This window comes from Lithobates pipiens, unplaced genomic scaffold (assembly GCF_037356315.1).
Source record: "Lithobates pipiens isolate NorthernLeopardFrog02 unplaced genomic scaffold, aLitPip1_a1.2 Scaffold_24, whole genome shotgun sequence".
Lineage (NCBI taxonomy): Eukaryota > Metazoa > Chordata > Amphibia > Anura > Ranidae > Lithobates > Lithobates pipiens.
The window spans coordinates 5,387,318-5,401,708 of record NW_027507786.1 but is presented as its reverse complement, the minus strand read 5'-3'; the positions used below and the strand labels follow the sequence as shown (position 1 = coordinate 5,401,708).

Here is a 14,391-nt window from a genome sequence, read left to right as displayed (position 1 = left end):
GAAGAATCTCATTATCCAAGGGTCTGAAGCTAGCTGCCTTTCTAAAAAACACGCTTAAAGCGGATACCTGACCCTTCAGAGTTCCAAGGGCTAAACCTTTATCTGCCCCAGCCTGTAGGAACTCTAGAACGGCTACAGAGCTGTGCACATTGAAGGAGCTCTCTGAGCACCAGCTATTGAACCGCCTCCATACCTTTAAGTAAATGGTCCTGGTTTCCTTTTTCCTGCAGTTTAGGAGCGTGGCTACTAAGCGATCTGAGAAGCCCTTGCCCTTCAACAGTTCTTCCTCAGAAGCCAAGCTGCAAGGTTCCACCGCTCTACCTGAGGACAGCAGATTGGACCCTGAGAAAGGAGATCCTCCTGGACTGGGAGAATCCAGGGGGGTTCTACAGACAGGCCCTTCAGAATGGAGAACCACGGCCTCCTGGGCCAGTGAGGTGCGATTAGAATAAGGGTAGTGTTCTCCACCTGAAACTTCCTTAACACTGCCGGAATCAGTACGGGAGGGGGGAAAGCATAGCACCTGGAGAAACCCCAATTCTGTGCTAGTGCGTCCACCGCCAACGCCCCGTCCCCCTTGTTTATAGAAAAGAAGCTGGCTACCTTCGCGTTTTCCCTCGAGGCAAAGAGGTCTATCGAAGGAATCCCCCACCTCTGGGTGATCATTTCGAAAACCTCCTGTTTGAGAACCCAGTTGCCTTCTCTCAATGTTCTCCTGCTGAGGAAATCTGCCACCTGATTTTGCTCCCCCTTCAAGTGGACTGCTGACAGGGACAGGACATTTGCTTCGGCCCACCCGAGGATAGCTTTTGTTAGGGTCCATAAGGATTCGCTCCTGGTGCCCCCCTGTCTGTTGATGTAGGCTACCACTGAGGAATTGTCCGACCTGACTTTTACGTGATGCCCCCTGAGTTCTCTCTGAAAGGTCCTGAGAGCCAGATCTAATGCCCTCAGCTCCCTCCAATTCGAGGATCTCTTCGACTCCCTCCTCTCCCAGGTACCCTGTATCAGGCGGGAGTCTAGGTGTGCACCCCAACCTGAGCTGCTTGCATCGGTTGTGACCACCCTGGATATTGGTAAAACCCACTCTAGGCCCTGGGACAAATTTGCTCCCTTTCTCCACCACCAGAGGGACCTCTTTACCTGGTCCGGAACCGACACCAAAGAATCCAGGGACCCCTGGCTGTGATCCCAAACCTTCAGTATAAATAATTGCAGGGGACGGTAATGTAATCCCGCCCACTGGACCGCCGGGAGCGTGGACGTCAGCAAACCCAATGCCGACATGACCCTCCTTACTGAGATCTGGTGGCTGCCCTGGAGAAACAACAGTGCCTTGTCTACCTTTTGAATTTTTTCTGAAGGGAGGAAGACTTTCTGTACTGTTGAGTCCAACACATATCCCAGGAAGGTGACCCTCTGGGAAGGATCTAAGTTGGACTTCTCCAGGTTCAGAAGCCAACCCAAGTTTACTAACAGGTCTCTTGTTGTCTGTAAATCTCGAGTCAACTGTGTCGGAGAAGGGGCAAACAGGAGAAGATCGTCGAGATACGCGATCACCGAGATTCCCCTGAGACGCAGATAGGCCAGAACTTCTGCCATTACTTTGGTGAAGATCCGGGGGGAAGAGGATAGCCCGAAGGGAAGAGCCTTGAACTGTAGGTGTAGCACCCCTACCGCGGTTCTTACTGCCAGTCTGAGGAAACGCTGGTGGGTCTCTGCGATGGGAATATGCAGGTATGCATCTTTTAAATCTATCGATGCCATGAAACAGTTTGGTGGAAGAAGTGCTTTCACCGAGTAAACTGAATCCATCCGAAACCTTTTGTAGGTGACTGAGACATTCAGAGGCTTCAGGTTCAGGATAAGCCTGAACTTTCCCGAAGGCTTGCGAACCACAAACACGTGGGAATAGAAGCCCCTGCCTGTCTCTCCTGCTGGGACCCGTACTACCACTTCTTGTTCCTCTAACTCCTGCAGAGAGGAAAGAAGGGCAGACGATTTTTCTGCACATTGTGGCAGCTCGGTGACAAGGAGTCTCAGAGGGGGGAGTTCTGAAAACTCCAAACGGTAACCTCTTCTGATGACCCCCAACACAAACTGATTGGAGGTGATCATCTCTCACTGTGGGACGAAGGCCCCCAACCTTCCTCCCACTGTGACCCTGTCACTGAGACTTTTTGGGCTGTTCAGGAGGGCGAAAAATTGCTCCCCCGCGCCCTTTGCCCTTGAGCCCCCAACTTTTCCTCTGCCGACTAGTTCTAGGGGCTTCAAACTTCTTCTGAGGAAGAGTCTTTTTCTTTGACTGCTCCCCAATTTTCCTCTTAACGGGAAAGGCCTTTTTCTTATCTGCCGTGCGATCAAGCACTGCTTCAAGACCTGGCCCAAACAACAAGTCTCCTGTAAAGGGGATCCCACAAAGCTTTGCTTTTGACACATTGTCCCCCTGCCAGGTCTTCAGCGATAAAGCCCTCCTAGCTGAGTTGGCCAGAGCCGAGGACCTTGCAGACATTCGCACGGATTCAGCTGAAGCATCCGCAATGTATGCTATCCCCTTAAGCAGCATGGGAAAGGAGGATAGAATGGTCCCCTTTGCCGTCCCTGCTTCAATGTGCGCATTAATTTGGGTAAGCCAATACTCCATATTACGAGCCACCACTGTGGCTGCCATGGCCGGTTTAAGATTCCCCTGTGATGAATCCCAGGCTCTCTTTAGGAGTGAATCCATCCTTCGATCCATAGGGTTTGAAAGTACCCCCATGTCCTCGAAGGCCAGATCAGTGTGTCTGGACACCTGGGAAAAGCAGCATCTAATCTGGGAGATTTATTCCAGACGAGAGCCTCCTCTTCCGAAAAAGGAAACCTTCGTTTTAATGCCCCAGAAAAGAAAGGTTTCCTCTCAGGATCCTGCCATTCCTTCTTGATGGCATCGATCAAGATGTCATGCACCGGGAACACCCGTTTTTTCTGTTCCCCCATGCCCTTGTACATCTGATCATGGAGTGACAATGCCTTCTTTTCCTCTTGTATGCCTAAAGTGGTATGAATAGCTCCTAAGAGCTCATCCACTTCCTCCAGGGAAAGCTTATACCGTGAGGTTCTACTGGATTCCCCATCCAACCCCTCATCGTCAGATTCCCCTTGGGAGTCTGAGCCGACACTGTCAACCTCTTCCTCAGCTTCCTCTCTGGGACCCCCTGGATTCTCTCCACCTGCAGGAGGAACATCCACAGGGCTGGATGGTACACTCTGCTGCGCTGGTGTAGGAGTGCTCTGGGGCTGAGGCCACTGTAAACTAGAAAAAAAGTGTCTGGAAGGACTGGAAAGTATTAGAGAGTTCCATCACAGAAGCCGCCAGATCTGCCCCCTGTTCTGCTGCCTACTCTCTAACCAATCCCTCAATACACTCTCTGCAAAGTGCCTTGGACCAGGAATCCCCCATAGAGGCTCTACATGAAGGACACTTCTTCCTAGAACCATGGGGGGACTTGCTTGTGGCTTTCTGAAAGACAAATAAAAGAGAGAGCAGCATAAAATTAAAAAAGAAAAAGAAACACCAGCGCTACATAGAGGACCACCGGGAGTGCCCCCCCCAGGATCAACCACCACCAGGATCCCAGACGCACTGCCCTTCCCCCCGACCACCAAGGGGGAAAAAAACACCAGTGGAGCTACTGGTTATAATGTAAGGGAACACCTCCCCAGGGTTCCCCTTACCTTTGAGTGGCTGGTGCCGTTATCTCCAGGAGCTCTTGGAGCCTCTGCTTCAGACATTCTCCTGTTGAGGAAGAGTGGTGCGAACGTGCCTCCTACAGCTGCCTGTACAACTTTAGAAAGAGAGGCTGCACCAGCCGAACGCTTGGTCCCCTTTCACGTGCCGCGTCCGGAACCGGAAGACGCGGATACAACGAAGAAGTCCGCCCCCACCGGAACTGACGTCGCCCGTCATCCGGTCCGGCCTCCAGCTCCAAGCCGACTGCTAACACAGGGGGACCTTGGACGTCTCGTTGCAGCGCCCCCCTGGGCGAACGAAGGGATGGACCGCCCCAAACTTCCTGCTTTCCCCAAGCAAAGTTTAGAGTGCGTGTAAAAAAGGTCAGTACGAGGGTCCAGCTCCCCAGCCGACCGGACTGCCTACCCTGTTGCAGCACCCTCCTGGGCGAACGAACAGGAGAACCTCTAAAACTTCCTGCTTTCCCCAAGCGAAGATTAGGGTACATGTAAAAGACGGTCAGTCAAAAACCAGCTCTCTGGCCGCCCAGACTGCCGAACCCGTCGTAACACCCGCCTGGGTGAACGAACGGATGAACCTCTAAAACTTCCTGCTTTCACCAAGCGAAGATAGAGTACATGTAAGACGGTCAGTACGACAGAGTCGGACTGCCGAACGGAGTCAGAGCTCCGTTTCAGATACGTAGCCTCAGTTTCGCCAACTGATTTAGCTAAGGTTCCTTAGCGGTGTCTCCCCGCCGGAGGAAACACCATAACTGAGGAACAGACGGAGGACGAGGCTTAAATCTTGAAATTGAAGGCGGTGTTTCCTGAGAGGGGAGGAGCCAGGGTCTCTCTAAGGTGGCTGTCCTGAAAGACGAACTTGGGAAAAAATGCTAATATGCGTATATTGATTGGTTTGCGCAAAAGTTATAGAGTCTACAAACGGTGGGATATTTTTATTTATTTATTTTTATACTAGTAATGGCGACAATCAGCGACTTATAGCGGGAATGTGATATTGCAGCGGACAGTTGGACACTTATAGGGGACCAGTGACACTAATACAGTGATCAGTGCTAGAAATATGCACTGTCACTTAACTAATGACACTGGCTGGAAAGGGGTTAAACATTAGGGGCGATCAAAGGCTTAACTGTTTCTAGCCCAGCGTTTTAGTGTACTGTGGGGGAGGTGCTTTTACTAGGGGAAGACATGGATCCTATTCCCTGCTTTGCAGAAACACAGGATCCATGTCTTCCCTTCTGTCAGAACGACGATCTGCCTTATTTACATAGGCAGGCTGGCGTTCTGGCTCTCTGCCTAACGATCAGCGGGTGCCGGCGGACATAGAGTCTGCGGTATCCGCAGATCAGCTTCTGCTGTGTTTAGTCAAAGCGGGAGTGGGCCATCGGCAGCATGCCCCAGACGTGATTCAGCGCAGTAGTGCCACCTTGCCACCGTACATGTAAGTTATACAGTCGGTAAGTGATTAGAAAGCTAAATAATAATCAAAATTATATAAAAAGACAAACTGCGTTCACACAAAATTACTCTAAATCAGGGGTCTCCAAACTTTCTAAACAAAGGGCGAGTTTACTGTACTGCAGACTTTAGGGGGGGCAGACCATCGAAAGTACAAAATGTCCCTGCATCATTGGGAGTAAACAATTCCCCATTATTTGTCTCAGTGGGAGGAATTGTGCCCCATCACTGGTGTCGTTGGGAGAAATTGAGCCCCATCATTGGTGTCGTTGGGAGAAATTGAGCCCCGTCATTGGTGTCATTGGGAGAAATTGAGCCCCATCATTGGTGTCTTCGGGAGAAATTGTGCCCCATCATTGGTGTCATTGGGAGAAATTGTGCCCTATCATTGGTGTCATTGGGAGAAATTGTGCCCCATCATTGGTGTCATTGGGAGAAATTGAGCCCCATCATTGGTGTCATTGGGAGAAATTGAGCCCCATCATTGGTGTCATTGGGAGAAATTGAGCCCCGTCATTGGTGTCATTGGGAGAAATTGAGCCCCGTCATTGGTGTCATTGGGAGAAATTGTGCCCCATCATTGGTGTCATTGGGAGAAATTGTGCCCTATCATTGGTGTCATTGGGAGAAATTGAGCCCCATCATTAGTGTCATTGGGAGAAATTGAGCCCCATCATTAGTGTCATTGGGAGAAATTGTGCCCCATCATTGGTGTCATTGGGAGAAATTGTGCCCCATCATTGGTGTCATTGGGAGAAATTGTGCCCCGTCATTGGTGTCATTGGGAGAAATTGAGCCCCATCATTGGTGTCATTGGGAGAAATTGAGCCCCATCATTGGTGTCCAAAAAAATTGTGTTTGAAAAAAAAAAACACTGCACAAATACCGTGCGACATTCAAAAATTGCAACACCCACTATTTCATTCTCTAGGGCCTCTGCTTAGAAAATACATAATGTTTGGTGGGGGTCTAAAGAATTTTCTACCAATTAGCCCAGAGCTGAAGTGGTTAAATATATTCCTCAATAGCCAATTTGTCCAGTTTGTGAGCACCAAATGCCTCTGAAACCCATTTATTGTTTTTTAAGGGTAGCAGTGACATCCTCACTGTGCTGTACATGCACAGAGAGCAGAGCTGTGGGAGGGGCCTAGCAAGCTCCACCCACTACAGGCCGCCTACAGAAAATGACAGGGGGGGGGGGGGCGGAGACAAGACCGGTCATCCTGCACAAGGAGAGAGAGCAGAGCTGTGGGTGGGGCCAAGCAAGCCCCACCCACTACAGGCTGCCTGCAGAAAATTACAGGAAGGGGCGGAGACCAGACCGGTCTCTCTGCACAAGGAGAGAGATCAGCAGGGAGCGGTCTTTACTACAGGAAGGTAAAGTCTCACACTGGATTACACAGATATGGGAAAAATATACAAAGCTCACCGAGAATCAAGAAGAATACACATGACCGATGGATTAATATTTGATTTTCCTGGGGTTCAGCTTACCTTTTACTATCAGAGTAAAACTGACTTCCTGGTCATGGCTGGAGGAGCCGTGTGTCACTACACAATAATACACATCTCCATTCTCCTCTGGACTGGAGGGTTCCACCACCAGCTGGCTGCTCACATTGAAGGTCCCATCGCTGTTCTCCTGTATCTCGGTTCGATAAGTCGGTTTGTCCAATAAAGACCAGGCATCGGAACTCTTATTGTGCTTCCCCCATTGGATCTTCACCACTTTTGGGTAGAACTTGCTGACTTCACAAAAAACGGATTCCTTCCCTCTAGGTTCAATGGTAAGTTCAGTTTTGGAGAGGGTGATGTTTGGCTTGGCTGAAATAGTCACAATATTGGTCATTTAAAGTTCTCTTATCAGAAGAATTCTGTAGACCTTAAAAATAGAACTACAGTGTAAAGGCAAAACGTTTTTTTCATAGTTATGTATAGAGGGGAGAGGAATGTGTGTGGTCTGGCTGCCCAACACCTTTTGTGTTGCATGGTGCCACACTCTCTGCTTAACAGTCCTGACCCCTGCACTCTGTGTAATATACACCCCTGACCCCTGCACTTTGTGTAATATGCACTCCAAACCCCTGCACTATGTGTCATATACACTTCTGACCCCTGCATTATGTGTACTATACACCCCTGACCCCTGCACTATGTGTAATATACACCCCTGCACTTTTTGTAATATGCACCCCTGAGGCCGCGTACACACGCGGGGACTGTCTGCCGAAACTAAGTTCGTCAAACAGTCCGCTCAAACTTTTGAATGAACGAACACGCCCACACACGGCACTTTTTGAGCGGACAAATACGGAAAACTTTGTTCGTCGTACTAAGTCCGCGCAACTTTTGAAATGAACGGACTCGCCCACACACGAGGCAACAGTCCGCTCATTTCGAGCGCGTCTCCAGGTAGGCGGGGCCCGCGACGGAGACGTCGCGGGCTCCGCCGCCTGGAATGTACTTAAAGGGGAACCCCAACGCCGAAAAAAATCGGCGTGGGGGGTCCCCCCAAAGTCCACAACAGACCCTTGTCCTAGCACGCTACCCGGCCGGCCAGGAAAGGGGGGCGAGCGAGCGCGCCCCCCCTCCCTAGCCGTACCAGGCCGCGTGCCCTCAACATGGGGGGTGCCTTGGGGAAGGGGGGGCCGCGCGGCCCCCCCCACCCCAAAGCACCTTGTCCCCATGTTGATGAGGACAAGGGCCTCTTCCCGACAACCCTGGCCGTTGGTTGTCGGGGTCTGCGGACGGGGGGCTTATCGGAATCCGGGAGCCCCCTTTAATAAGGGGGCCCCCGGATACCGGCCCCCCACCCTATGTGAATGAGTATGGGGTACAATGTACCCCTACCCATTCACCTGTAAAATAAAAGTACCCAAAAAAAAAACACAACACACGAGATAAAATATTTTATTGCACAGCTTCGGGGGTCTTCCGTCTTCGGGGGTCTTCTCGCCGGACTCCTCCACTATCTTCTTGTAGCTCTTTTGCTAGCGGAGGAGTCCGGCTTTCTTTCTCCCCGCCGCCGGCCTCTTCTCCCGACTTCGGGGGTCTTGTCCCCCTCTTTGGTTCTTCTGCCGGGCCACCGCGCCTTCTTATAGCTCTTTTGCAGGCGGTGGCCCGGTCTTCTGTCGCCGCCGCCTTCCGTTCTTCTGCCGGGCCACCGCGCCTTCTTATAGCTCTTTTGGAGGCGGTGGCCCGGTCTTCTGTCGCCGCTGTCGCCTTCTGGTCGCCTTCTGTTCTTCTTCTTCTTCTCCAGGAGATGTTGACACGTCGCTCTCTCCGGCCGGAATGCCAGAGCCGCGCTGTGCGGCCACTTATATAGTGACAATGGGGCGGTGTCACATGGTATATGTCACATGGGTTGGTCACATGGTGACCCCGCCCCCTTACGATGTCATAGTCCCCATGTGACATCAACCCATGTGACCAACCCATGTGACATATACCATGTGACACCGCCCCATTGTCACTATATAAGTGGCCGCACAGCGCGGCTCTGGCATTCCGGCCGGAGAGAGCGACGTGTCAACATCTCCTGGAGAAGAAGAAGAAGAACAAGAAGAAGAAGAAGAAGAAGAAGAAGAACGGAAGGCGACCGGAAGGCGACAGCGGCGACAGAAGACCGGGCCACCGCCTCTAAAAGAGCTATAAGAAGGCGCGGTGGCCCGGCAGAAGAACGGAAGGCGGCGGCGACAGAAGACCGGGCCACCGCCTGCAAAAGAGCTATAAGAAGGCGCGGTGGCCCGGCAGAAGAACCGAAGAGGGGGACAAGACCCCCGAAGTCGGGAGAAGAGGCCGGCGGCGGGGAGAAAGAAAGCCGGACTCCTCCGCTAGCAAAAGAGCTACAAGAAGATAGCGGAGGAGTCCGGCGAGAAGACCCCCGAAGACGGAAGACCCCCGGAGCTGTGCAATAAAATATTTTATCTCGTGTGTTGTGTTTTTTTTTGGGTACTTTTATTTTACAGGTGAATGGGTAGGGGTACATTGTACCCCATACTCATTCACATAGGGTGGGGGGCCGGTATCCGGGGGCCCCCTTATTAAAGGGGGCTCCCGGATTCCGATAAACCCCCCGCCCGCAGACCCCGACAACCAACGGCCAGGGTTGTCGGGAAGAGGCCCTTTTCCTCATCAACATGGGGACAAGGTGCTTTGGGGTGGGGGGGCCACGCGGCCCCCCCTTCCCCAAGGCACCCCCCATGTTGAGGGCACGCGGCCTGGTACGGCTAGGGAGGGGGGGCGCGCTCGCTCGCCCCCCTTTCCTGGCCGGCCGGGTAGCGTGCTCGGACAAGGGTCTGTTGTGGACTTTGGGGGGACCCCCACGCCGATTTTTTTCGGCGTTGGGGTTCCCCTTTAAGTCCATACCAGGCGGCGGGGCCCGCCTACCTGGAGACGCGCTCGAAATGAGCAGACTTTCCCCCGAGCGGGAACAGTTTGCTCATTTCGAAAGTGGCCTACACACGGGCGGACTGTCCGCTCAAACCAAGTTTCAGCGGACAGTTTTTCGGAATTTCCGAAAAACTTTGTTCGTCAAACTGTCCGCTGAAACTGTCCGCTGAAGCCCCACATACCAGCGGACTGTCCGCTGAAACACTGTTCAGCGGACAAAGTTGAGCGAACAGTCCGCCCGTGTGTACGCGGCCTGACCCCTGCACTTTGTGTAATATGCACCTCTAACCCCTGCACTGTATGTATTATGCACCCCAGACACCTGCACTGTGTGTATTATGCACTCCTGACCCCTACACTGTGAAATATGCACCCTTAACCCCTGCACCGTGTGTACTATGCACTCATCCTGACCCCCGCACTCTGTGCAATATGCACTCATCCTGACCCCTGCATTCTGTGCAATATGCACTCCTGGCCCCTGCATTCTGTGCAATATGCACTCCTGTACTCTGTGCAATATGCACTCCTGATGCCTGTACTGTGTAATATACACCCCTGACCCCTGCACTCTGTGTAATATACACCCCTGCACTCTGTGTAATATACACCCCTGACCCCTGCACTCTGTGTAATATACACTCCTGACCCCTGCACTCTGTGTAATATACACTCCTGACCCCTGCACTCTGTGTAATATACACTCCTGACCCCTGCACTCTGTGTAATATACACTCCTGACCCCTGCACTCTGTGTAATATGCACTCCTAACCCCTGCACTATGTGTCATATACACTTCTGACCCTTGCATAATGTGTACTATACACCCCTGACCCCTGCACTATGTGTAATATACACCCCTGCACTTTTTGTAATATACACCCTTGACCCCTGCACTCTGTGTAATATGCACCCCTGACCCCTGCACTTTGTGTAATATGCACCTCTAACCCCTGCACTGTATGTAATATACACTCCAGACACCTGCACTGTGTGTAATATGCACTCCTGACCCCTACACTGTGTAATATGCACCCTTAACCCCTGCACCGTGTGTACTATGCACTCATCCTGACCCCCGCACTCTGTGCAATATGCACTCATCCTGACCCCTGCACTCTGTGCAATATACACCCCTGACCCCTGCACTCTGTGCAATATACACCCCTGACCCCTGCACTCTGTGCAATATACACCCCTGACCCCTGCACTCTGTGCAATATACACCCCTGACCCCTGCACTCTGTGCAATATACACCCCTGACCCCTGCACTCTGTGTAATATACACTCCTGACCCCTGCACTCTGTGTAATATACACTCCTGACCCCTGCACTCTGTGTAATATACACTCCTGACCCCTGCACTCTGTGTAATATACACTCCTGACCCCTGCACTATGTGTCATATACACTCCTGACCCCTGCATTATGTGTAGTATACACCCCTGCACTGTGTGTAATATACACCCCAGACACCTGCACTGTGTGTAATATGCACTCCTGACCCCTACACTGTGTAATATCCACCCTTAACCCCTGCACCGTGTGTACTATGCACTCCTGACCCCTGCATTCTGTGCAATATGCACTCCTGACCCCTGCATTCTGTGCAATATGCACTCCTGACCCCTGCATTCTGTGCAATATGCACTCCTGCACAATATGGACTCCTGACCCCTGCACTCTGTAATATGCACTCCTGACTCCTGTACTCTGTGTAATATGCACTCCTCTTGACCCCTGCATTCCGTGCAATATGCACCCCTGAGCCCTGCACTCTGTGTAATGCCGTGTACACAGGACCGGACTTTTTAGACTTTTGAACAGCAAAGTTCCAATGGAACGAAGCCGTCGGACAATTTGATCGTGTGTGGACTTCATCTGACCTTTTCTGTCGAAAAATCTGCCGGACTTTAGAACATGTTTCAAATCTTTCCGCCGGAACCAATTCCTATCGAGAAAACAGCTCGTCTGTATGCAGGTCCGGTGGACCAACAACGACGCAAGGGCAGCTATTGGCTACTGGCTATTGAACTTCCTTTTTCTAGTCCCGTCATACGTCATCACGTTAAACGATCAGACTTTGGTGTGATCATGTGTAGGCGAGTCTGTTTCAGCGGAACTCTGTCGAAAAGTCAGTTGAAAAGTCCATCAGAGTTCATTCCAACAGAAAGTCTGGTTGTGTGTACGTGGCATAATATGCACTCTTGACCCCTGCATTCTGTGCAATATGCACTCCTGACCCCTGCATTCTATGCAATATGCACTCCTGACCCCTGCATTCTATGCAATATGCACTGCTGACCCCTGCATTCTGTGCAATATGCACTGCTGACCCCTGCATTCTGTGCAATATGCACTCCTGACCCCTGCAATTTGTGTAATATGCACTTCTGACCTCTGCACTGTGTGCAATATGCACTCCTGACCTCTGCACTGTGTGCAATATGCACTCCTGACCCCTGCACTGTGTGCAATATGCACTCCTGACCCCTGCACTGTGTGCAATATGCACTCCTGACCCCTGCACTGTGTGCAATATGCACTCCTGACCCCTGCATTCTGTGCAATATGCACTCCTGACCCCTGCATTCTGTGCAATATGCACTCCTGACCCCTGCATTCTGTGCAATATGCACTGCTGACCCCTGCATTCTGTGCAATATGCACTGCTGACCCCTGCATTCTGTGCAATATGCACTCCTGACCCCTGCAATTTGTGTAATATGCACTCCTGACCTTTGCACTGTGTGCAATATGCACTCCTGACCCCTGCATTCTGCGTAATATGCACTCCTGACCCCTGCATTCTGCGCAATATGCACTCCTGACCCCTGCAATCTGTGCAATATGCACTCCTGACCCCTGCATTCTGTGCAATATGCACTCCTGACCCCTGCATTCTGTGCAATATGCACTCCTGACCCCTGCATTCTGTGCAATATGCACTCCTGACCCCTGCATTCTGTGCAATATGCACTCCTGACCCCTGCATTCTGTGCAATATGCACTCCTGACCCCTGCATTCTGTGCAATATGCACTCCTGACCCCTGCATTCTGTGCAATATGCACTCCTGACCTTTGCACTGTGTGCAATATGCACTCCTGACCTTTGCACTGTGTGCAATATGCACTCCTGACCCCTGCATTCTGCGTAATATGCACTCCTGACCCCTGCATTCTGCGCAATATGCACTCCTGACCCCTGCATTCTGTGCAATATGCACTCCTGACCCCTGCATTCTGTGCAATATGCACTCCTGACCCCTGCATTCTGTGCAATATGCACTCCTGACCCCTGCATTCTGTGCAATATGCACTCCTGACCCCTGCATTCTGTGCAATATGCACTACTGACCTCTGAACTGTGTGCAATATGCACTCCTGACCTCTGAACTGTGTGCAATATGCACTCCTGACCTCTGAACTGTGTGCAATATGCACTCCTGACCCCTGCATTCTGTGTAATATGCACTCCTGACCCCTGCATTCTGTGTAATATGCACTCCTGACCCCTGCATTCTGTGTAATATGCACTCCTGACCCCTGCGCTGACACCTAGCCCTTAGCTAGGTTCACACTGCTGCGATGTACGAGATCGGATGTGATTCGCACCGCACTGCAGTGCAAATCACATGCGATCTCTGTGTGATGCGATTTCAGCCATACAGATAGTATGGCTGAATTCGCATCGCATCCGGCCCAAACTCGCACAGGACCCTTTTTTTTGGTCCGCAGCAGAATCGGATCGCATTGGGTGTTCACACCATGCGATCCGATTCCTGTCCGAGTTTGCAGATCGCACTGCGATATGCGAACTGATCTGGGGGTGTCATTAACATTTCACTGACACTCCCAGCAGTCCGCATAGGGCAGTGTGAACTGCCGCCGGGAGACATGCGATGCGGGAACCCTCAGCGGATTTGCGGCGTTCACGCATCGCAGCAGTGTGAACCCAGCCTTAAAGTTCAACATCAAAACAGCGTTACGGATTTCAAAATACTGTATTTCACGATATAAGCTCCGTTTACTTGTAAAAATAACTATCAAATGCAAGACTTAGGGGGTGTAAAAAGATGTCCTTCTGACTGCATGCTTACTGCAGACGATTGCGGGGTGTACCAAGATGGCCGTCGCAGAATGTCACTTCCTAATCTGTTGGGTTTGCCGATGTAGTGTCATATTTTGCTCCCCATCATAGAATGCTCCGGAAGGGACGTTGCGGCTATAAATTTAGCACTGCGCATGCGCGATGCGTTCCAAACACTTGCGCCATGCCTTCCAAATGATTTGCGACAATGCAGACCAGTGAAACGGTCAGATAATGTCAGAGAAGTGAGGGGAGGTAATCCCCTCCCTGAGCCACAGTTACCCGCTCTCTCTCCGCCGCTCTCTGCTCTGTCTAAAGTTAATGTCACGATTACCTCCCCTCACTCCCGTGACATTATCTGACGGTTTCACTGAACTACATTGTCGGAAATCCTCTGGAACGCATGATGCAAGCGTTTGGAACGCATCACATGCACAGTGCAAAATTTCTGGCCGCAACGTCACTTCCGGAGCATTCTATGATGGGGAGCAAAATATGACACTACACCGATTCTGACGGAACACTGGAACATAGGCAGCATCAGTTTCCGGGTGTAGCAAGATGGTTGCAGCTTCAAGCAGCACCTATGTTTGATAAAGGGGCAGTTCCATTGCCTTGAAACATGTAGCCACCTCCCCTCCACTTCCTGTCAACATCACCTAGCTGCGAGTGGTGCTGTTCAGAGCCACAGCTATCTTGCTACACCCAAA

The 14,391-nt window shown here is 51.4% G+C and overlaps 1 protein-coding gene across 1 annotated transcript in view; it reads right to left on the bottom strand.

The window, feature by feature from the left end:
* The window catches only part of LOC143929632 (uncharacterized), a 59,756-nt gene that overhangs the window by 30,079 nt on the left and 15,286 nt on the right, over window positions 1-14,391 (bottom strand). The window contains exon 4 of the mRNA XM_077453543.1: window positions 6,691-7,020. Coding sequence (XP_077309669.1) covers window positions 6,691-7,020 — 330 coding nt within the window. The remainder of the gene's footprint in view (window positions 1-6,690; window positions 7,021-14,391) is intronic.